Source organism: Parasteatoda tepidariorum, chromosome 7, assembly GCF_982258835.1.
Source record: "Parasteatoda tepidariorum strain Cologne lab strain chromosome 7, Ptep-v5.0, whole genome shotgun sequence".
Classification (NCBI taxonomy): domain Eukaryota; kingdom Metazoa; phylum Arthropoda; class Arachnida; order Araneae; family Theridiidae; genus Parasteatoda; species Parasteatoda tepidariorum.
The window spans coordinates 88,529,081-88,551,511 of record NC_141761.1 but is presented as its reverse complement, the minus strand read 5'-3'; the positions used below and the strand labels follow the sequence as shown (position 1 = coordinate 88,551,511).

The following is a 22,431-nucleotide window of genomic DNA, read 5'->3' as shown; positions in this document are numbered from 1 at the left end:
AAGCGAATTTTAACTTCTAATTTAAAATAGCAACTTTCTTTAAAAGTTTACAGAACGTCAAATCAAAAGCACACCCTATTTAATAATTAATTCTGAAACACTAAAAAGGAGGAATAAAAAATAAATAAATAGGAAAAATGGAAAGTTGGTTGAATGTAAACAAAAGCTTCTTATAACCAGAAGAAATACGAAAAAAACTTCTGGTGTATCCCTCTACTTATGTTACATTTACGATGTGTGAACACGCTTGATATTCTAGGAAGTTTTATTATTGCGATTTGTGCTTAAATTTATGCACAATTTTACCATTCATAAGAGTTTTCTGTAGTAAAATTCTAAAAGATCTTAAATAAGTTTAAGAAAATTAATATTACAGCTTAAATAAATCGTAAGGTTTGCCTGTTTTGAGTACATCCCTTTTTAGCTATAACCCTTATGGCTAAAAAGGGATGTCAAAAATAAATTTTTTTTGGCTCGTAATCGTTGGCTTTCAAAAATAATTTTTTTTTAATCAGTTTATTTAGATTCTATATTAGAGTTCATAGCAATAGCACTAGAAAGTAGTTATCAAGGCATTTTTCTCAAAATCTATCATAAAGTACTAAGTGTTTTTTTCTTTCTTCAATTTCACGGTAGAATAATTGTAAAAGAATGCTGTTAACTATGCTTTCTAAATAATACAAAATAATTTTCTTATGAAATTTGCATTTTGTATTAAAATGATATGCACTAAAAATAATTTACTTTACTAAAAGTAAATTACATTCAGTATAGCCTACATATTTTCACCTATGTACAGTGTGCAAAATAAAAAACAGAACACCCTGAATAACTTTTGATCTAATGATCGGATCTTCTCGTCTCAATCTTTAATGCTTGAGGGGGTGATCTCAAATATGCCAATTAGGGCAGACGTTATTTTAAGTAATTAAATCAGACACAAAAATGTACTTTCTCTGAATAGGCATACCTTTTTTTCGAAGGATTCGGATTTCTGACCCCCAAAATATGAGGGGTAGCCTCAATCTAGAAAATATAGTCCCCATAGTTTGGTCAGGAGAGCGGTTTAAAGCTTGGACCCCTTTATGTTAACTTTTGAGTATTTTGTTATATCTCCCGAACTTTTTAAGCGAATAGAAAATTTTCAGCACATAATAATAAAATTTGTTTATTCAAAGATAAATAGATTTTTAGTAAATATTTATTATCTTTTATTATTTAATTTAATAATGGTCGAAAAAATGTTGAATTGTAAGGTATACAAATGTTTGCATAATTTTAAAGAATATAATTTTACAAGGCAAAATACAAAATTTGAGCTGAATTGGGCGAATAATTTATGAGCAATCGAATTTTAAGTATCTGTCTTTTTTGAAATTCAATTTTTCAGGAACCGGCCGATTTCGCACATATTTCCTATTTTGCCATTTAAAATTGTAATATTTAAAATGATGTGAAAAGTTGTATACCTTACAATTCAAAATTTTTTCGACCACTATTAAATAAAATAATAAGAATTTACTAAAAGTTATTTTTTTATGGAATTATCTCTGAATAAACGAATTTTATAATTATGTGAATAATTTTTTCAATTATCTTAAAAGGTTCTCGAGATATAACGAAATATGCAAAAAGTAAAATTAACATTAAGCGGTCTAAACTAACCCCTATATTCTGGGGATCAGAAATCCGAATCCATTGAATAAAAGGTATGTTTTTGTACCTAATTTTGTAACTTAAAATATCGCCTGCACTTATTAGCATATTTGAGGTCCCCCTCTTGAGCCATTAAGATTGAGTCCTAGAATGTGAAGATCCGATCATTAGATCAAAAGTTATTCACGGTGGTCCGTTTTTCATTTTGCGCACTGTACATTACTGAATATATAGTTGATTTTAAAAAAATTTTAAGTGTTTTGTTTACAAAAAGTATACTTGTGAAAGCAATTGTATAGGCAAAAATAAGTAAAAAAAAATTAGACTAAAAAAACACAAATTCAAAAATTTATAAATATTTATTTAAAAAATTGTGATTTTATATTTTGGATATATATACAAAAAATTCAGAGAGAAACTAGCAGTTCAAACACTAATTTCGATATAAATATGGTTTTTTTTGTTTGCGTAATTTTCACACTCAAAAAGTGCATAAAAATTATAAAAAATAGTGCAATAAAATATATCTATAATTCATACAATAATCTAAAACATGTGAAACAAATATTATGTACAACAATAGTGTGTGTAAAAAATAATCATAGCGACATTAAAAGAAGCTTCTGGGCACGGGTGCAGAATTAGAAATGCGGATTTATAAATCAAAACTGGACACTCTGATATGTTGGGCTTCATTTCGAGCTGAAAAAAAATTAATTACTTTGAAGTTGTAATAAATTATTTTTGAAATAACTTATATATTAAAAATTAGGAATAAATATCTACAAGTAATTTGTCAATTTTTGCAATAGCTGGTATTTATTGAAACTAGATAAGCAGAATTTTATTGTACTCGCCAAAGAATTAAAAAAAAAAATTTTTTTTTAAAAATTTAAATTAAGACAATTTGCTTGGAAACAATATCTTTTATATGAAACATTTTATGTAATATTCCTTCTATTTTTAATAGAATTTTTTTTTAGCTATCTCAGTTCATTAAAAAATTACAGACAATATTTTTTTCCTTTTCACCAATATGAGTAGCAATTCAATTTTAAACAAAGTGGAATATATATTACTGTATATTTAAATAAAATAAAATGAGAAGCTGTTTAATGGTAAACTCTTAGTTTGCATACTGTATATTATTTTATAATTATAACATCAGTAAATAAAAATTTATCAAGTTACAAACTAATTTTAACATAGCTTCATTCATTTTTTACCAGTGAACAAGAGCTCGCTTCAGCTCTTCTACTTTTAGAAGTTTAGACCAATCTCTCCACCATGTGCCACAATTTGTCTGGTTAAAGACTTCAAGGCATTCCCAAATGTTGGCAATGGTTGTGGTTCCATTACCTATTTTTATCTGTATTGATTTGCACTTCTTCAACTTCCACCACTTCAACTTCTTTAACTGACAACACCACAAATTTCAACATTTTCATCAACTGATGCAGTTTGAGACATTTTCCTCAAGCGGTTAAAAACACAAATCCCATATTTTCTTCATCATTAGCATGAGGACAAACAGTTTTTTTCTTTTTTTCTTCCCCAAAATGAAATAATTTTTTGATTGATAAAAACAGGAATCTGCCATTTTTAAAATCAATCTAAATGGGATTAACATTACAAAGAATAGCAATTCTGACCGGACCATTTTAACAAAACCATACATATGAGAAAACAAAAGATGCAGGAACATTGCATCAAAGTTGCACGTTTCTACTTTGAACATTAATAATCATATCGTGAACCAACCTTATGAAATAATTCTTATTCTTGAGTTTAGGAATCAGAACTTAGTTGCACATGTCTTAGACCTGAACATTTAAATTTTGAATTAGCAGTTAATGGCTGGTAGACTACAATAACATAGAAGCTGTTTTTTCCTAAAACCTAATGAGTCGGAGACTGATATTGATAGGTCCTTTAACTTAATATTCACTTTCTTAAAAAAAAATTTCTGCTAGAAATAAATTATGTTTTTTATTCAATCACATTAGAAATAATATATAAAAAGTTCATTCAGCTATAAGAAGTTAATTCAGCAATAAAACTAATATAAATATGTGACAACATTTAATAAAACATACTAACTTCCAAAGAACTTTATTTGAAAATATTTGAAGCGGCATACATTTGTATTGTATACGGTACAACTTTGAAATATGTGAATTGCTAAATTTTGAATCGAGACATTAGGCATTTTAATGAAATGCAGTGATGTATTTTTAACATTAAAAAATATTCAAAAAAATGATGGAAAAAGAAGGAGCAGTTGTTTATATTTAAGTCGGCATTTCTTAAATTTTTTTCATGACTCCCTATGTGGCGAGTTGTTATTTTCAGGTCTACTATATCTATATAATATAAGAAATATTTTTATTTATACATTTATATACATTTCCAGCGATGCCTTTCTGTCAGGGTGAGTAGGCATATTTTTCAACAAAAAATAAGCACATTTTAAGCACTCAACAAATACTTTTAATCACTTTCCAAAAAAATCATAATTAGGATCTGTGCAGTAAAAAAAAAATTTCCATTGTTTAAAGTTCTTAATTTATAAACATAAAATCAATAAAATTCAAAAATATTTTCAAAAACTTTACATTATTATGATAAAACAACTAGTTTCAGATAAATATTGCAGAGAAAATTCGGAAGATCTGCATTTTTTTTGCAATTTAAAACGACAATTGATATGGCAAAGAAAAAAATCTTTTTAAAAAATAGAAAATTAAGCACTTTTTACAAACCCAGAATTAAAAAAGCACCTTTAAGGGCTTTTAAAAAACGTAAATAAAAAATAAGCACCTTTAAGCACTTTTTAAAAACACTACTCACCCTGTTTGCATTCTGGTATCCTCTTCTTAATTATTAAATGTGAAATATATACAATATATAGAAAAATAGAATACATAAAAGGCAAAATATATGTAATAAATACCATCGAAATAGGTAGTATCTGTATTACTGTCTGGATAGGGAATGAAAGGAGCTTCCATGTTCAAGATGTTTTCCCATACAATGTTTTCAAATAGAGGCCATGTTCTCAACTCTGAAATTATTTTAAGATTTAAAAAAAAATTAATAAATTTCACAAAGCAGAAATATACTTTTTTGTCCTTGATAGAAAATCACATAAACAAACAAAAAATATCATTGGGTATCAATAAAAATCTGTAAATTTGTAATAATAAAATGACGTATTTAGTACAGATTTAATATTTGTAGGATGTATTTAGATCCTATTTTAAAATAGGATCTAAAGAATCTGGTAGAATTTACACACATGCATAGCTAATTTCATCATCTAAGTGCAGGTAATGAAAAGAAAAGAATAATGATAAATAATTAAAGTATTTAAAGCAAATAAGTCTTAAGAAATATGGGTACAAGATTAAAGAGCAATTTATTACAGCACAATTAAAGGTACATAAAGAGACAAAATAGAAATATAATACTTTGATTTATTGATTTTGTTAATAAAATTGCTAATGTAGCATCATGATCTTCAAAATTTGAATCTTTTTTTTTTTTTTTAACTTTTTATTAGTACAAAATTGCAAGAGATTGAATTTAACTGCAAACACTGTAAAAATGAGCATTGTTTCACAAGTTTAACTACAGAAGTTAATTTTTCTAAACTGCAAAAATCAAAACGAAAGACTAACAGTTGATGCTGACCACAAGCTTTTGATGCACTTGTTTACAAATACAAAATGAAGCAGACAACTTTTTTTTAAAATAAAAAAAGGAGAAAAAAAAAAGAACGAAAAAAACTGTTCAGTTTCAAATCTTACTAAAGTGTTGTGTATTTTAACTAAATTATTGGATACCAAAGTATTAATGCTAATACAAAAATAGCTCTTATCTTTTTAGAAATTTTAAATTAATAAAAAGCCATTGAACTTTATATTTTACGTATTAAAACATTATGATACATTTTAACAAATTAAAATAATATTTAAGTTGAACTTTTTTCAGCAGAATAAACTTTAATGGCATATGGCTTCAATCGCTCGATGACAGAACTTCTTTTTAAAAAAATTCTAAAATAAGGCTTATCTGTCCTTTCTTTTTTTTAAAAGTGAGCTAGCATACTTATTCAGAAAAAAGATTGATTGATTTTCTAACTTAAGTTGAAAATTAGATTACATAAATTAACATATCAAGTCTAAGCGTTTACTTTTAACTATCAAGAATACATCCTAAAAGTGAGGAAAAAAATAGTAAATTGATGAAAAGTCCCAAGTAGATTATTATTTTTATTTAAGATTACTGTTCTTAATAAATACAAAATATACCTTTAACTCCAGGACGAGAGCTTGGATCTGGTGTAAGTAACAGATCAATGACATTTTGAGCAGTTTCTGAGAGAGCTTCATCTCCTTCTGGCCAAGGAATATCTAAAAAAAAATTTTTTTTTTTAAAATTTGATTCAGGAAAATTAAGAATACACGAATTAAAGAAACAAACTTCTAGAAAAAAAAAACTCTTTAGGGTGCTCCTCAAATAGAAACTGCAGATTCTTTTCTGAAACAAAAAATTAATGAAACAAAAACACAGGTTCACTACAACTACTTTGTTACAAATGTAGTTAACTTCAACTATATTTTGTAGTGACTACAAACTACTTTGTAATTGTAGTAACTACTTCACTACTTTTAGGAGACAAACTTTGCAGGAGAACTTAATTCCCACCTATGTCCCACCTATGTTCACCTATGTTGAATAAGAAATTGGCTTACATTAAATATAAAGGAATAATTAGGTAATATTTATTTTTTAAAAAAAAAAAACAGTTATATCTTGAAAAGTAAAATTGATGGGAAATTTGCACTATCAAAAAAAAATGGTAAAAATTTCAGCTTTAGGTTGCTACCGCAGATAAATATATTTTGCAGAAAACTCAAATGTGGAATAGTTATGCAATAAGTGTCAATACTAATATAGTTATCAAGTATTATATTGATTTAATTGGTGATAACTAAAACTGCACCAATACTGAACAGTTCTAACATAGATATGGTGTCTCAGGGCTCTTTGAAAGGGGCATAATTTATACACATATTCTTAAGGTCACGAAGTTTTTTAAATAATGATTTTATTGATAATGCAAATTTTATCCAGAAAAATTAATAAGAGGGGAATGTATATAAAATAATAGTTGATGTTCAAAATATACAAATAATAAATAGACTAAATGTGAACAAATGTTTCCTGATACTTTTAAATTATAATTATTCATGAGTTGTACAGAAAATAATTTGTTGCTTAATACACACATTTCAATTATACTTACTCAGTTTTATGTTTATTTCAAAATTACTACACAAATAGTTTGTGTATATAAATAATAAAGAGAGAATTGTTCCACCAAGAATAATTGTTTGCTTTTCAAGATCTAAACATATTCCTCAATTAATATTTAACCGGAAAAGTGGGTCTTTCTTTTTACAAATTCATGAGGATATTGAACTTTAATAAAAAAAAAAATTTAAATTATGGTTTAATTTATTCCTTGATTAGTTTGTAATAAACTTTAAAAAATTTTACCAGTTTTGTTAGAGATATAAAGTATTTTAGATTAAATATTTTTATTAAATTACATTTAGCACTATTTAACAGAGCATTTATTAGTAAATGTAGGAAAAAATCAGATTTAAAACATAAATAATCTTCTTCGTTTTTAAAAAAAAAAAAAATCATGATTTTTGTCACTTCTGGAAACCAGGCAGAGTTATCAGTTCTCAATGTGTGGTACCTAGATTATTTCACCAGGTAACATTCCTTTACACTTGACATACCTAAATTAAGATCTATAGTAAACTTAAAACTATTCATAAAAACAATATAACTGCGTTTGAAACTCACAATGTCCATCCACCTTTGTTTCATATTGTTATTTTGTTTCACATTGTCCGTCATTTAAGCTACATTTATTGGTTCAGGAAAGATAAATTTTACTTTAATGCAAAATTTTAATAACCATTAATTAAATAGGAATAAAAACCAAATAGAATACATTGAAAACTAAACAAATTATATCCCAAGCCGTAATTTAATGGTTCTCTTGTGTATTTTCAAATCTTCTATTACTGCTACAATTTTTTCAAAAAGTTTTCGGTCATGGGACAAGCTCTACCTTCTTTAAAAGTTTATGGCAATATTTCTGATACACCTTGCACACTGAAAAATTTCAAGGAGATTGTATATACAGTGGAGCATCGTTTATACGACGATCACTTATACGACGTTTACATTTATACGACATTTTAGTGTGGTCCCAAATTATTCCTATTCATTTTAATGTAAAAGTATATCGTTTATACGACGCACAGAATCGGTTATACGTCGGGTTTTAGATTTTGTTCACATTTATTTAATTTTTCTTGTGTATTTTAAAAAAGGGCGGAATTTGCCGACATGAATGATACAGAAAAGGGTGCCAACAAGAATGCTTGGATGACGACCGTAATTTTTACTAGATGACTGAAAAAACTAGACAATGTTATGAAGAGGCAAAAACGAAAAATTTTGCTATTCATCGACCAATGTCCAGCGCACCCATCGATAATAATTATTTTGGAAAATGTAAAAGCTCTCTTTTTTCCTGCAAATTGCACAAGTGCGCTTCAGTCATTAGATTTGGCCGTGATTAGAAATCTAAAATTGCATCATAGAAAGCAGTAAGTTCAACTCGCTATTCAAAGCATTGTAGAGACTAATAGCAAGAAAATATAATTAAAGGTAACATTCATTCAAATTGCTCACTGCAATTTTTCTTCCTTGGTTATTTGTTTGTTTTGCTTTGCCTAATTTAGAAATTTATGTAAATCAACACGTTAAACATTAAAATTAACTGAAAACAGAGTTAGTTTCAGTTTTAGAAGTAAAAATCGATTATACGACATTTTTCGGTGGTCCCTTCGCCGTCGTATAAACGATGCTCCACTGTATTTACTTCTAAGATAAGTAATTATACATTTACCTCTTCTTAATATATTGTTAAAGACAGCTTCAGCAGAGACATCATTAAAAGGTGGAATACCAGTTAAGAATTCAAACAAACAAACTCCTAAAGCCCACCAATCAACAGGGAAACCTTTAAAATATAAAAAACATTATCTTAAAAGTTCATAAAAAAACAAAAACATAAGCTTAAAAGTTCATAAAAAAACAATCTTATTAAACTGTTATATCTGTCAGAAAAACTGCTTTATTATTAAAAACAAGAATAATATTAAAAGTTTAAATATCCATTGGAAATTTTTTTTCCCTGTAAAATATTATATTTTGTAAATAAACTATATTGAATTTACAAATTAAGGTTGGAAGGTCTCCCAGATTCGACTTTATTTATTTATTTATTTATTTATTTTAATTTTAAGCATGAAGAAAGAATAGTTGTGGCAAAAACCATTTGTGAAATATCGACCAGAATAAAACTCAGATAATAAAAGTTTTTCAATATTATATAATGAATTTACAATAATAAAAAATATTCGAAATTCTTACTATGTTCTTTATGGAGTAATAACTCTGGTGCCAAGTAATCAGGAGTGCCTAAGATCCTTTCATTTGATGCAGGTTCAGGGCCCCTTCTTACACTCTTAGGTGTTCGAAATGGGGTTCGAACACTCTGCAGAGGGGTCTAAAATAAAGACACTAACATAAGCTTGTAAGCAATATTCCATTTTAATCAAATAGATTAAATCAATTTTTAAAAAAAACTTAGCTTTAAAACATAATATTTTAAACAAGTGTAGTTCATTTATTATTAAACTTATTAATAAATTTTAGAAAATATTTAAAATTAAATTTATCAGCTTTTATTTAATAAGTTAAAATGTTACACTTTACACTTCCATGCCAATGAAAACTGGGGGTGGGAAAATCTGATTAATTCCATTTAATGTGTTTTTCTTATAAATTTCTAGACAAGGAATTCAAATCTCCAACTAAAATTTTATCCAATTCAGCCTGAAACATGAATCAATGCAATTTACAGCATCAAAATAAGCTGTAAGGATGCACAACCTTTTAGAGTGAAGGGCCACTTTCACAGTAGGTAGATTAACGAAGGGCTGCACGCATATTTAGTCATGTTAGCGGCAAATATTATAATTTTTGTATAAACATGAGTGTTCTAAGCTCTAAATATTTTTATCCGTAAACTTAATAACATATTTTCAGAAAATTAAATACTTTTAATTATTTGAATTTATTTAAAACTAAAAAAAACTGATACTTTTTTAAAAAACATTTTTCCATTTTTCACAATAATTAATGTATCTAATATATATATATATATATATATATATATATATATATATATAAAAGTTCAAAATGAAGAATAAAACAAAGAAAAATTATAGACATATGAAAAAAAGGGGGTGGGAAATAATAAGTAAAAAAATAACAAACAACATTTTATTAAAAAAAAAAGGAAAAAAAAAGTGAAATGTTAATTAAAAAACCGGAAAAAAAAGATATAATCTTTTCTTCAGCCCACACGATTATATCCGCAAAACAGAGTGCTTTCTGATATTGTATCAATAAAGCCAAAGCAAAATATATTAATACAATAGTGTGAGGAGCACTCAAAAAATTTTTTATAAAATAACTACATAAAAATAGATCATAAAAAGTAAAAATAACATGTTGAAACAGATCATAAAATAAAATAAAAACATTAAAAAGGGGGGACTATAAAGCGAGTAGCAAAATCATAACAACTTACTTGGACGGATATTTTTCAAGAATGATTTAAAAATGTTTTCGCAGAAAGATTGCCAGATTACAAAATATGAAAACAAAAGATGAAAACAAAAGCGCAAATAGAGTGTAACAAGAGGGTTTTAAAGTGTCGTTCTTACTGCACTGCTGAAGTGATTTGTTATTTTGAGTTTTGATTTGTTAGTTACCAAGGATGGGCCCGAAATGGATGTGCGCAAATCAAAACTCAAAATAACAAATCACTTCAGCAGTGCAGTAAGAACGACACTTTAAAACCCTCTTGTTACACTCTATTTGCGCTTTTGTTTTCATCTTTTGTTTTCATATTTTGTAATCTGGCAATCTTTCTGCGAAAACATTTTTAAATCATTCTTGAAAAATATCCGTCCAAGTAAGTTGTTATGATTTTGCTACTCGCTTTATAGTCCCCCCTTTTTAATGTTTTACTTTTTATTTTATTTTATAATCTGTTTCTACATGTTATTTTTACTTTTTATGATCTATTTTTATGTAGTTATTTTATAAAAAAAATTTTGAGTGCTCCTCACACTATTGTATTAATATATTTTGCTTTGGCTTTATTGATACAATATCAGAAAGCACTCTGTTTTGCGGATATAATCGTGTGGGCTGAAGAAAAGATTATATCTTTTTTTTTCCGGTTTTTTAATTAGCATTTCACTTTTTTTTTCTTTTTTTTTTTTTAATAAAATGTTGTTTGTTATTTTTTTACTTATTATTTCCCACCCCCTTTTTTTCATATGTCTATAATTTTTCTTTGTTTTATTCTTCATTTTGAACTTATCTAATGAGTGCTGTTTACTTGCAGCTTAAGCGCAATAAATGATACTTATTGTTTTTCTTAACTTTCTTAGTGTTTTCTTGTATTTATTTATTTATTTATTATATATATATATATATATATATATATATATATATATATATATATATATATATATATATATATATATATATATATATATATATATATATATATGTGCATAAATATTGGGGGGATATAAATTTTAATCAAAAAGAAGTTTACAAAATAAAAGTGCAAAAAATATAGGCATTTTATAGTAATATAAATTTGAATTAAATATTTTAATTAAAGAAAATTTATTATGTTTAAACAAAAACCACATTGAAAGAAATATTTTTATTGCGTTTAGAAGTTCCCGTGGGACGCAGGTTTTGCATCCCTACTATAGAGAATACGTATTGCCAAACAAAAATAGAACTTATAGCAACATAAAAAAATATTCTCTAATTTTATCTAATCAGCCTAAAACATGGATCAATCTGATTCACAACCACACAAAAAGCTATTATAAACATTTATTGCAACGCAAAAATAGAGTTATAGATACTGACTTCAATAAAAAAAATTTAAATTCTTCCCCTTATATTAATGTACTGCAGTTTCCTTCAAAATATAAAAATTACACATAACTAAAAAAAAATTTATCATCAATTGTCTATAATTTTTCCTAAGAAGCCCATTTATAAATTGATTGTAAACAATGTTTTTTAAAATAAACAGACTGGCGTTGTAATCCATATTTCAATGCTTTCCTTGTCTTCCCCATTTTAGCATTTGAAAGAGCTGGCACAAAATCTTTATCTGATATTGAGAACTAGTCAGTTTCATCATACATCTTTTTTCCCATAACAATTTAGCAAACTTCCGATTTTGTTAATGTGAGAGCTACGGGATATTAAAACAATAAAGCAGGGTAAGAAAAAAACATGTTCCTTCTGAATAAATAGTGAATATTTCTTCATGAATTGTGTATTCAGATTAAGATGATTTTCGAAAAAATAAATTAAAACACCGATAACATTAAACAATGTAATGATCACAGAAAATGATAACTTTAACACCAAAATAAATTAAGAAAGCCTTGACCAAGTGGTTTTGAAAACAAAAAGCGATTGATAACATCAACCGTAATCACATTAAGCAGAGATTACTGTATTTACCAATTAAAACCCCAAAAATGTGGAGCTAGAATTTTGGGTACTCAATGCTTCCATTTATTATTTTTTGCTAATAAGGGTTTAAAGCATTAGATCAGTAATCCAGATATTTATTAGACATCAGTTAATGTAATGTAATAAATTTTTTTGAAAAATTTTACATAGGATTTTCTTTAATCAACTAGCTTTTCTGTAAATGGCCTTTACAGTCCCGCAGTGGACTGATTGTAAAAAAACAGCTCCCAATAGAACACTGAAGTATCACTGGCCGCAGTCAGTAAGCAGGTGGGTGACCACCTTGATGGATCGAGGGTGCAAGGTATAGGTCCTTGTTAAACTGTTGTACCATAAAGTGCTCGTCTTCTTCGCCAGGCTACCAAATCAGGGGAGCCATCCCCTTTGTAGAGGATGAAAATTGCAATGGCAAATCCTTGGATCATCCTGAGGGATGTTTCCCAGACCGTCGCCAATAGCCCATTGTGCAGCTCTAGCGTGACATAAATCAAGTACCCATCTACCACAATTTTCCTTTTTTCTTCTTTTTTTTGGAAAATAATTTTAATGAACAAAACTTAAAATAATTAATATCATACAAAACTTACAAATATCCGGTTGGAAGGACGCCTCTTCTCTGTTGGAGTGGAGAACATTGAAGCAGATTTTAATTGCATTCTCTCAGACCCACAGCTCGTGTTTAAACTCAACCGTAACACATCGGCTGGACTAGCTTTACTACTCTGACTATCAAAGCAGAAGTTAACAGATTTTTTTGGTAGATCCAATCCAACAAAAGGTGTTTGCAAAATACTTTGGGGAAGTGAGTGAGTCTCTCTTAGTTCAGGGTGGCAGTTTTTAGGGGAGAAACTATGATTCAGAAATACACTATCTCCAGAAACATTTCTATCAGAGTCAATGGATGAATTTGGGTTCAAAGAAATGTTTGAATCTTCAAACATATTAGATTCTGCATTGAATCTTAGCTCTGAAAAAACTGTGGTTAATCCAGTGGACCTTAATTTTTTGAGATGACGTAAACTGTGGTCACTACTGCCGCTAGAAGACCGTTTTCTTTTGATAATTTTTTCTAATCCAGAATCTAAGCTTTGTTTTCCTAATCTTTTAATTTTGGAATTTATGAAAGCAGGAGATGTTAATGAACTTTGTGACCGAGTTTTCCTTAAATTTCGGACTGATCGATTATTACGAAATTTTCTTTTCCCTCTGGGAACTAACGGAGTGTAACTGGAACATGAGCTTTGGCTAGAGTGGTGATCAAATGATTCATCTATTTTTCTCTCAGACAAATCTAAAATAAAACATCAAAGGTTACAAAATAAAAATTTAAAAATATTAATTCATATGAAGAAAAAATTTCAGTGAAACTTGAATAACATGCAGCATTATTTTATTTCATAACCATCCATTTAAGAGTTTATGTCTATCAATGTTCAACTCCATAGTCTTGTAGTGTTGAACTATACCCAAAAAAAACAAGGGAGCTTCAAGATTAAGCATTGGGACAAACTGTTTCTTGTTAGTGGCAAAAGAGCAGCGTAGTAGAAAACATAACTATGATTGAAGACTAGAATAAAATACAAATCAAAATTTAATCATCTCAAAAAATTTCAAATAATTAATTAAAAGATCATTCCTGATATACTGGCTGATACTATCAACTATATATATTTGCCCTCCGGTTTCTTATAGGAAAATTACTTAATAGTAATTAATAATTGAGAATTACCCAATATAGGGGATGGCATACTAATTGCCAACACAAACTAGTCTTTGTGGATGAGTTTTTGATGGAACTAGTCTGTTTGTGTTACTCCGAGAATTAGACAGATAGCAAATAGATTCTAACCTATGTTCGTGTACCAATGGGAAAATCTCATAACAGCATTGTGGCAAGTGCAAGTCGCATCCATCGGTCATCGCTAGGATTGAAACCTGGTCCACCTCATTAGGAGGAGAGTGGACCATCCCCTGAGCCATCACTGCTCATTAAGCAATATTGAAATTTAGAGGATATTCTGCAAAGTTATGGACAACATTCCCCAGGTTTAATAAATTTTTGTGCTAAAATTTTCAGTCTCATATTTTCACAATATTTTCCTAAATTTATTAGTAAACAAAATATTAAATGGTATAAAATCAACCCGAATAAATTTAATTTAACTTAAATTACTTACATATATCAGTTATAAAATAAAATTATTAATAAATTTTATTAAGATTGATTCAGTTTCTGTCACTGTTTCAAAAACTGCAGGCAACAAAAATAAACCTATGATCCAAATTTTAAGCAAAACTCTTAGCAACTTTTAATTAAGCATGAGAAACTTTCAACACTAGAACAGTTAGAGAAAATTTTGACAAAACTAACAAACATTCTAAATATTATTTCAAATTTTTCGAATAAAGTTTCAAAACTCTAAACTTAAATTGCTTTTGTCTCATACTGAATTCTGCATTAAACTATCAAAATACTCAGAGTTGTAACTTCGTAACTGCAACATGATAGAAAAATATTCAGCATACTTCATGAAATAATAATGCAAACTATTACCTATTGCTCAATATGCTCAAGACACAGGACATTTTATCAGTCAATCGATGTAAAAAAATAAAAAGCAAAAATATTGGATTGATTAGAGAAAATTCCTTTATCAGGATTTCATAGGAATTCATTTCATAGGAAGAAAAAAAGGAAAAATTAGATTTGGGATTACTGTATAAGTTAAAATCTTTACCTCATCACAAAAAAAAGTAACAATTGAAAAAAAAAAAATTTTAATACTTAGCACAAAATAATTAAATATCAATTTTTGTTATTATCTTTACCATTTATTGCTAGAGATGCATGAGTAGACACAAGAAAAATCAATAAGAGATCATGATATTAATCAAGATAGGGGGATTTAGTACAAGATCAAAATTTAGAAACGTATACATTTCTTTTCAGTCCGACCAATGATAGAAAAAAAATAACAAAAACTGTGAACGATTTTTATGAAGAAAAAAACATTATTATTCACCAAAGTTTTCCCCACTTCCAGAAGATATTGATCTGTCGGGAGTGTCAAATTTCAATGCAAGTGGAGAGGCAACAGAACTGAAACAACTCCTATTCCTACTGTTCTCAATCGACCTATTATGCACAGCATTGATCGAATCTGAAGCAAATGTGCCATGGCGAGTAATATTTTCATCCGTGAAAGGACTGCCAGAATTAGAAATGCTTGAATTACATGCCTGAAACGAAAATAATCTCTTTTTAATCAATATAAAACAAAAGATAAGCACAGTTGGATAAAACAGGGTTCCCGCTCTTTTAACAAAGCAAAAATTAAGGAGTTTTAAGGACCTTTTTCAAAAAAATTAAGGATCTTAAAAGTAGTGAGATTGTTTATCATTGAATATACAGATACCATCAGTGACAGTGCCAATTGTTTAGCTTTCTTTAAAAAAAATCAATAAATTAAAAAAAAAAAAAATTTCATTATAAAGTAAGTACTGATATAATTGTATTCATTAACAGGGTTCACCAAAATAAGACCAGACAATTTGTGCAAACCCGGATTGGTTTTTTTTTCTTTCTTTTTTTTTTTTTCAATATTTACAGATTATTAAGGGTTAACAACATCTATGAAACTAATCTGTATTCCATTTTTAATTATTTAATTGAAATTGAATTGTAAAATTAAGTGCAGAAATTAAGATTTGCAATTGTTTTCATGCATTAAAAAAAAGAGTAAATAAAGAAATTTGGGAAAATTATTGAAAAAATTATTAAAACAAGTTTTCATAATTCGCTGCTAGACATGCATCACATATTCAGTTGTGGGCCAATCATGATAAATATTCAGTTATGTCAAAAAATTCTTTCTTTTCCATCAATAAAATGTTTTATTTAAAAGGGTATATATTAAAAGAATTAATACTAAAAAGTTGAATTAAAGTTATGCATGAGAGTAGTTTTCTTATCTATGTCATGTTAAATTAAGTCCTATTTCAAATAAAAACAGGTCATATTAATATCTAAGCATCTTGAATCATTCCACTTTTTTTTTCACTAAGCTTAACTTAATATTTTTTTAAAAATTCATTGCAATAAATATTTTTATAAAAACTTTTATAGAATAAAAATACAATTATGTTTGAGAAGATTTATAATTTTCGAACCAATATTTTTTAATATTAGTTCTGGGTAAAACATGTAAATAAAAGGGTCTAAAAAGAATTTTCAAAAGCATCAACACATCCCAATGGTTCGAAAACTGATAATTAACAAATGCTGAAAAATTATTTATTTTTTTATCATTTATAGATATTTACTTGTAATATTTCTTTATCATCATCTATTATGCTTAATATTATTTTCTACTTGATTTAATATTTCATTTTTATAGCAAATTTGCAATTTAAAACTGAAGGTGGTATCCTTTTATTAGAAAATAATCACCTTATCAGGTTACGTTTTGCAAAAGAATAATGAAACATTTTACGAAGAACATATTGAAAACGGTATTTAACTTAACCATTCTGAAATTATTACTAAAAAAAAGCATGATCTCTTCCACGTGCCATATCTCCCTTGTCCACACTGTATTCTTTTCCTTTAGAATGCTTCACTCTCCTTATAGAGTATCATTCTAGGCAAAAGGAAGAATATATTAATGAAAGAACCAACATATTAATGAAAGGTCATGCTCTCTTCAACTTGCCTGTAGCCCACTCACACACATCCCTTTTTGTCTCTAAAATGCTCTACCCTCGATGCATGGTCTCATTTTAGGTGATAAAAGAACGACTTTTTTTAAAAAAATATTTTTGTAAGACTGAAAAAATTGTTCCTATCAAGAATAGTGATGCTGAAATATTAAGGACTTTTAAAAACCTTGTGCCAAAATTAAGTACTTAAAAGGACCCTTATTTTCCAAAATAAAAATTAAGCAGTTTTTAAGAAATTTTAAGGACTATGGGAACCCTGTAAAAGCTTTTAGTTTCAAAACAATTCAATTTTATTGCCATAGCACTTTTATTGCAGAAATGTCAATTGCTTCTTATATTTTCTAATTACTGAACAACAGAAAGTTTAAAAAGAGAGAAAAATTAAATTTCAAGGTTGAAACATTTTAATTCAATCTGAAATATTAAGATAAGTTGATCAATATAACATTTGTCTTGTTTATAAAACAAGCTGTCTTTACTTCCTTGTCAAGTAGGTAGTCATGTATGGGTGGATTTTGAGCTGCCACGGTAAACGGTGAATAAACGGTGTTTAAATATATTGCAATAATAAATGTGACCAAGTTCGAACATTATAAATTTATACTAGGAAACTATACCAGCCAACACTGAAAACTGAATTTCATGAAAGTCAATGAGAAGAAAATATTTAGTGGGCCTTTCAATGCTCAGACAATGAAAATGCCCTCAAAAATAAACATGTAATTCACAAAATTAATTAAACACAGTTTGACTAAGAATTTGATTGAGTTAAATTTTATTTTTTAAGTCAAATGTCATTCTTGAACAATACCATTTTTGTCCGACTTTGGATAATAAAAATTCTAAATAGATTCCTCGAAACTATTGCTTTCAATCAAATATTTCAATCAAAATAAAAGTTTACATAAGACCCAAATGGATAAGAAAAAATCAGGTAGATTTTAGAAAATAATATAAATTTCATGATATTTGTTGCATAATGTACTAAATATTTTACACATAAGGAATTTTAGGGATTTTTATTGTCATCAAAATTGAAAAACTACAATATTTTCCAGTTGTGATGGACATTAAACATACTTGAAATGTTATGTATTATGTTATCTCATAAATTCGAATATTAATAGACATTTAATTCATAAAAGATAGTTATAAGATGTTTTTAATTAATTTAAAGAGTTCTGTATAAAAACGAATTTCAGAACAAAAAAGTTTTGAACTGATTTTGATAAATGAGGTTTGCTTCATTATGTATTATTAATATTTATTTAAATATTCAAGCAAGCAAGCAATAATCTGCACAAAAATTCTATTTCAATAGGGATTTTTTAGAAAACTTTTTCAATTTTAGGAAAATGTCTATAATGTACATAAACCAGGAGAATTTTAAATAAAACAGTAGACCAGAACAAAACTGGCAAAATCTTGTAGTGTACTGGAAAATCCAGCAGAGTTGGCAGCTATGTGTTTAATGGAAATAAGAAACATACAAAACCAAATGTTGAAGTTAAAGACAGCAGCTGCCCAGGAGTTCTATTTGGAAGACCTTCTTTGGAGTCTTGAGTATAACAGGATGGTGATCCCAGAATATCAGAAATCTCAATAGCTATAATATAGCAAATAGATTTCTTTTTAGAATTGATCCATCATGGAAAAAAAAATTTTAAAAAATTTAAAACCTACTAAGCATTTAACAGGGGTAATTGGAAAAACCCTGAAAATTTTATGTGAAAAAACAATATCAATTTACATACCTTAGATGCTTTATATTTAACATAATTTTTTGAATTAACATTTATAATTAAATTAGCTACTAATGCAGAATATCACACCTTTAGAATAATTAATTCAAGAAAAAACTGACTTCTTCCAAAAAGGGCTTTATTGGATTTTAAAAACTTGTGAATATGAATTGTGATATTGGATTTAAAAAACGCGAAGATACAAATATTTTAAATTTCGTAAATACGAAGCGCGATATTAGTTTTTAAAAACGTGTAAATATAAATCACGATAATGAACTTTTAATTCACATGAATAGGAATTGCAATGCACGTCTTTTAAATCGTGTGAATAAGTATCGCGATATTAGGAGATACCAGCGCAGTTCCAAATATTCAAAATATCAAAAATTATCCAAACCAAAAGAATCAAATAGGCGGAAAAATGTATGTAAACGTCTCGTTAACGGGATTTAGTAAAAGATTCAAAATTTTTTCAAATTATAAGCTCTTGATTTGTGGACCAATGGTCTTGAAATACGTGTAATTCTTTGATATTCGTGCAAAAATCGCAAGCCCTGCCTCTAGTTTTCAGACCCAGAAGAAAGATACGAAAACCCCAGAATACAATCAACCCTGATTTAAAGAGATAAACATTAATAGCTTTAACATGCAAGATACATTTTTACTAGAATTGATTATCTCATAAGAGAACGACTGATAACAAAAATAAAACTTACGCCTACTAATTGTAATCTTTGATAGACCAAAGTCAGTCAGTTTAATGTGTCCAGATGCAGAGATAAGCATATTATCAGGCTTCAAATCTCTAAAATTATGATATCTCTTATCATGAACCCAACATTAACATTGCACTTGAAATAAACAAACACTACATTCAAAATACAAACATTTGCATTAAAATTGCATAAAAAAATTCTTGATGAAATAAACTACTCCAATAAAAATTTTATAAGGATAAATATGCTAGATAATAAAAATTAGCATGTATATCATCTTGTAGTAAGATAATTTAGTTACATCAGCTTTATCGAAACATCAAATCTATTTTCTATAAAATATCAAATTTTGCATAAGAAATTAAAACTTTTAGGGATACATAAAAAATTTTAATAAACATCGTAAAACTTATACATATATCATTATGAGTTATAAATTTAAAAATCTTGTCCATCTTCTCTCAACTATCATTAATTCTTTTAAAAAAAAAAAAAAAAAAAGTGTTACCTGTATGATTTTATGAAAGTTTGCTGATTTCTTTAGCTAGTTTTTAGTAGTTTATTATTATTATTTTTGAACAACTAGTGATCTCATTCATTGTTGTAAATGTATAACTTTATATAGAGTTGTATATGTATAGCTTTATATGTACAGCAATCATAAAAGGAAAATGGAAGCCTCTATCTGATTAAACAGAAGAAAAAATAAAAGTCTAAATCTTTCGTCATTTCTGATTATTGTCACAGCATTTTCATTGGACAAAAAAAAAAAAAAATTCATATGACATAATTCTCAACAAAGAAGATGCATACACACTAAGCTGTCATTAAAATAGAACTAATTAAAATTTTCACAACAATCATTATCGATTATCATCTTCAATATATTGTTTTTTACCAGATGTAATACAGTCAAACTTGGATAAATCGAACGTCTTTAATTCGAATTCGTGCATAATTCGAAGCTTTTCTACTTTCCTAGACACATGTATATTCAGTTAATGCTAAAAAATCTTGGTTATTTCGAAATCCAATTTCCTTAATTCGAAGTTTTTACCCTTTCAAAAATGACAAAATCTAGTTTAAATGCAGTTATTTTTGAAAAGTATTCTGGTTATTTTCAGCTATTATGGAAATTTTTTTAGGGATGACAAAGGGGAGGGAGAAAGGACGATGGGAAGGGTATTTCGAATCACATGATAGGATGCATACATGCCATTGGTCGGAGCGGAGGAGAAAAAAATTGTCACCGGCTAGCGAGTCTTCATGATCTTGAAAAAAGTTGTGTCTACGTGAGTCGTCCTTCAAAGGTCCTCGGGCAGTTGATTGACAGGTGTTCCTCCAATAGTGGTGCGTTTAATTTTTCATGAGATCATGATGAGTTTGCATCTAACTCCAGGAAACTGGTGTATAATCACGGCATTAAACACTAGGCCTGTAGTCGATATTACTTGAGTTTTCTACATTGTGATTTTAGTTTTGTAGTGATAGTTCAGTACCAGCATGTCATTTAGTAAGCCCCGTGTCTCGTATAAAACCTTATATTTCGATGAAAAAATTGCTGTAATTCGAGAAGTAGAAAAGGGTGTAAAAAAAATGCATCATCGCAAAAGAGTTTGGAATAGCGCCTAACACTCTTTCGACTTTTTTGAAAAATAAAGAAAGAATTTTGAAATCTAATGGAAATTGCAAGAGAGCTAGAGAGCCTGATCATCCTGACGTGGACGAGTGTGTTACAAAGAGGATTAAACAAGCACGGGACAAGAACATCCCTCTCAGTGGAACTCTTGTTCGTGCAAAAGCTGAGGAATTTGCTATCAGTTTAGGTAACAACAGCTTCAAAGCAAGCTCCGGATGGTTAGACGGATTTAAGGAAAGAAATGCAATTTCTTTCAAGTCTGTGTGTGGTGAAAGCTCAAGTGTGAACCAAGGTGCAGCAAATGAGTGGGGAAAAAAAGTTGCCGAAATTATTGAGTATACACAGGACAGAGACATTTTTAATGTCGATGAGACAGGACTTTTTTTCAAATGTACCCCTGCAAAGACTCTTACTTTTAAAGGTGAAAAATGTAGTGGTGGAAAACATAGTAAAGATAGAATCACCTTACTTGTAGGATCAAACATGGATGGCACTGAGAAATTACCATTACTGATGATTGGAAAATCACGAAGTCCAAGGTGTTTCAAAAATGTCAAATCAAAGCCTATAGAATACCATTCTAACACAAAAGCATGGATGACGGCGCATATTTTTGAAGAATGGCTACTTGATCTAAATCGCACATACCAAAGAAAAAACAGGAAAATCATCCTGTTTATTGATAACTGCACTGCTCATAAATTGATACCCACTATGGACAATATCATGGTTGTTTTTTCCCCGCCAAACATGACATCAGTGGTGCAACCAATGGATCAAGGCATCATTAAAAATCTGAAGCATTTTTACAGATGTCTAGTCGTTCAACACCTCCTTATCAAATCTTCCCAAAAGCTTCCCATTACTCTCCTCGATGCTTCAAGAATGTGTTTAAATGCATGGTCCAAAGTCAGCCAAAAAACAATAGCAAATTGTTTTCGGAAGGCAGGATTCATCAGGAAGACTGTCCCTAGCGATCCTTTCAATGAAGAAAATTTACCTCCCCCAGTTGCATGGAAAGACAACATTCCGTTCGATGATTACGTCAGTATGGATGAAAATATAGACATTTGTGGAGAGTTATCAGATATAGATATTCCATTTGAAGTTCTAAACAATAGGAATATTACAACAGAAGACGAAGAAGATATTGAAGATGAAGTAGAAGAACAGAGGCCAATTCCAACTTCAAGTGAGGCAGTCGTTCATTTAT

General features: G+C 28.3%; 1 protein-coding gene across 2 annotated transcripts in view; it reads right to left on the bottom strand.

Annotated features, from left to right (window-relative positions):
• Positions 1–1,996: 1,996 nt before the first annotated feature.
• The window catches only part of gwl (serine/threonine-protein kinase greatwall), a 34,447-nt gene continuing 14,012 nt past the window's right edge, over positions 1,997–22,431 (bottom strand). For both annotated transcript variants that reach the window (XM_043041882.3, XM_071183179.2), the window contains exons 6-14: positions 19,580–19,668; positions 18,609–18,724; positions 15,423–15,639; positions 12,987–13,690; positions 9,184–9,319; positions 8,657–8,770; positions 5,970–6,071; positions 4,610–4,720; positions 1,997–2,358 (exon numbers count right to left, since the gene is read on the bottom strand). In XM_043041882.3, coding sequence (XP_042897816.2) covers positions 2,312–2,358; positions 4,610–4,720; positions 5,970–6,071; positions 8,657–8,770; positions 9,184–9,319; positions 12,987–13,690; positions 15,423–15,639; positions 18,609–18,724; positions 19,580–19,668 — 1,636 coding nt within the window. In that variant the 3' untranslated portion in view covers positions 1,997–2,311. The remainder of the gene's footprint in view (positions 2,359–4,609; positions 4,721–5,969; positions 6,072–8,656; positions 8,771–9,183; positions 9,320–12,986; positions 13,691–15,422; positions 15,640–18,608; positions 18,725–19,579; positions 19,669–22,431) is intronic.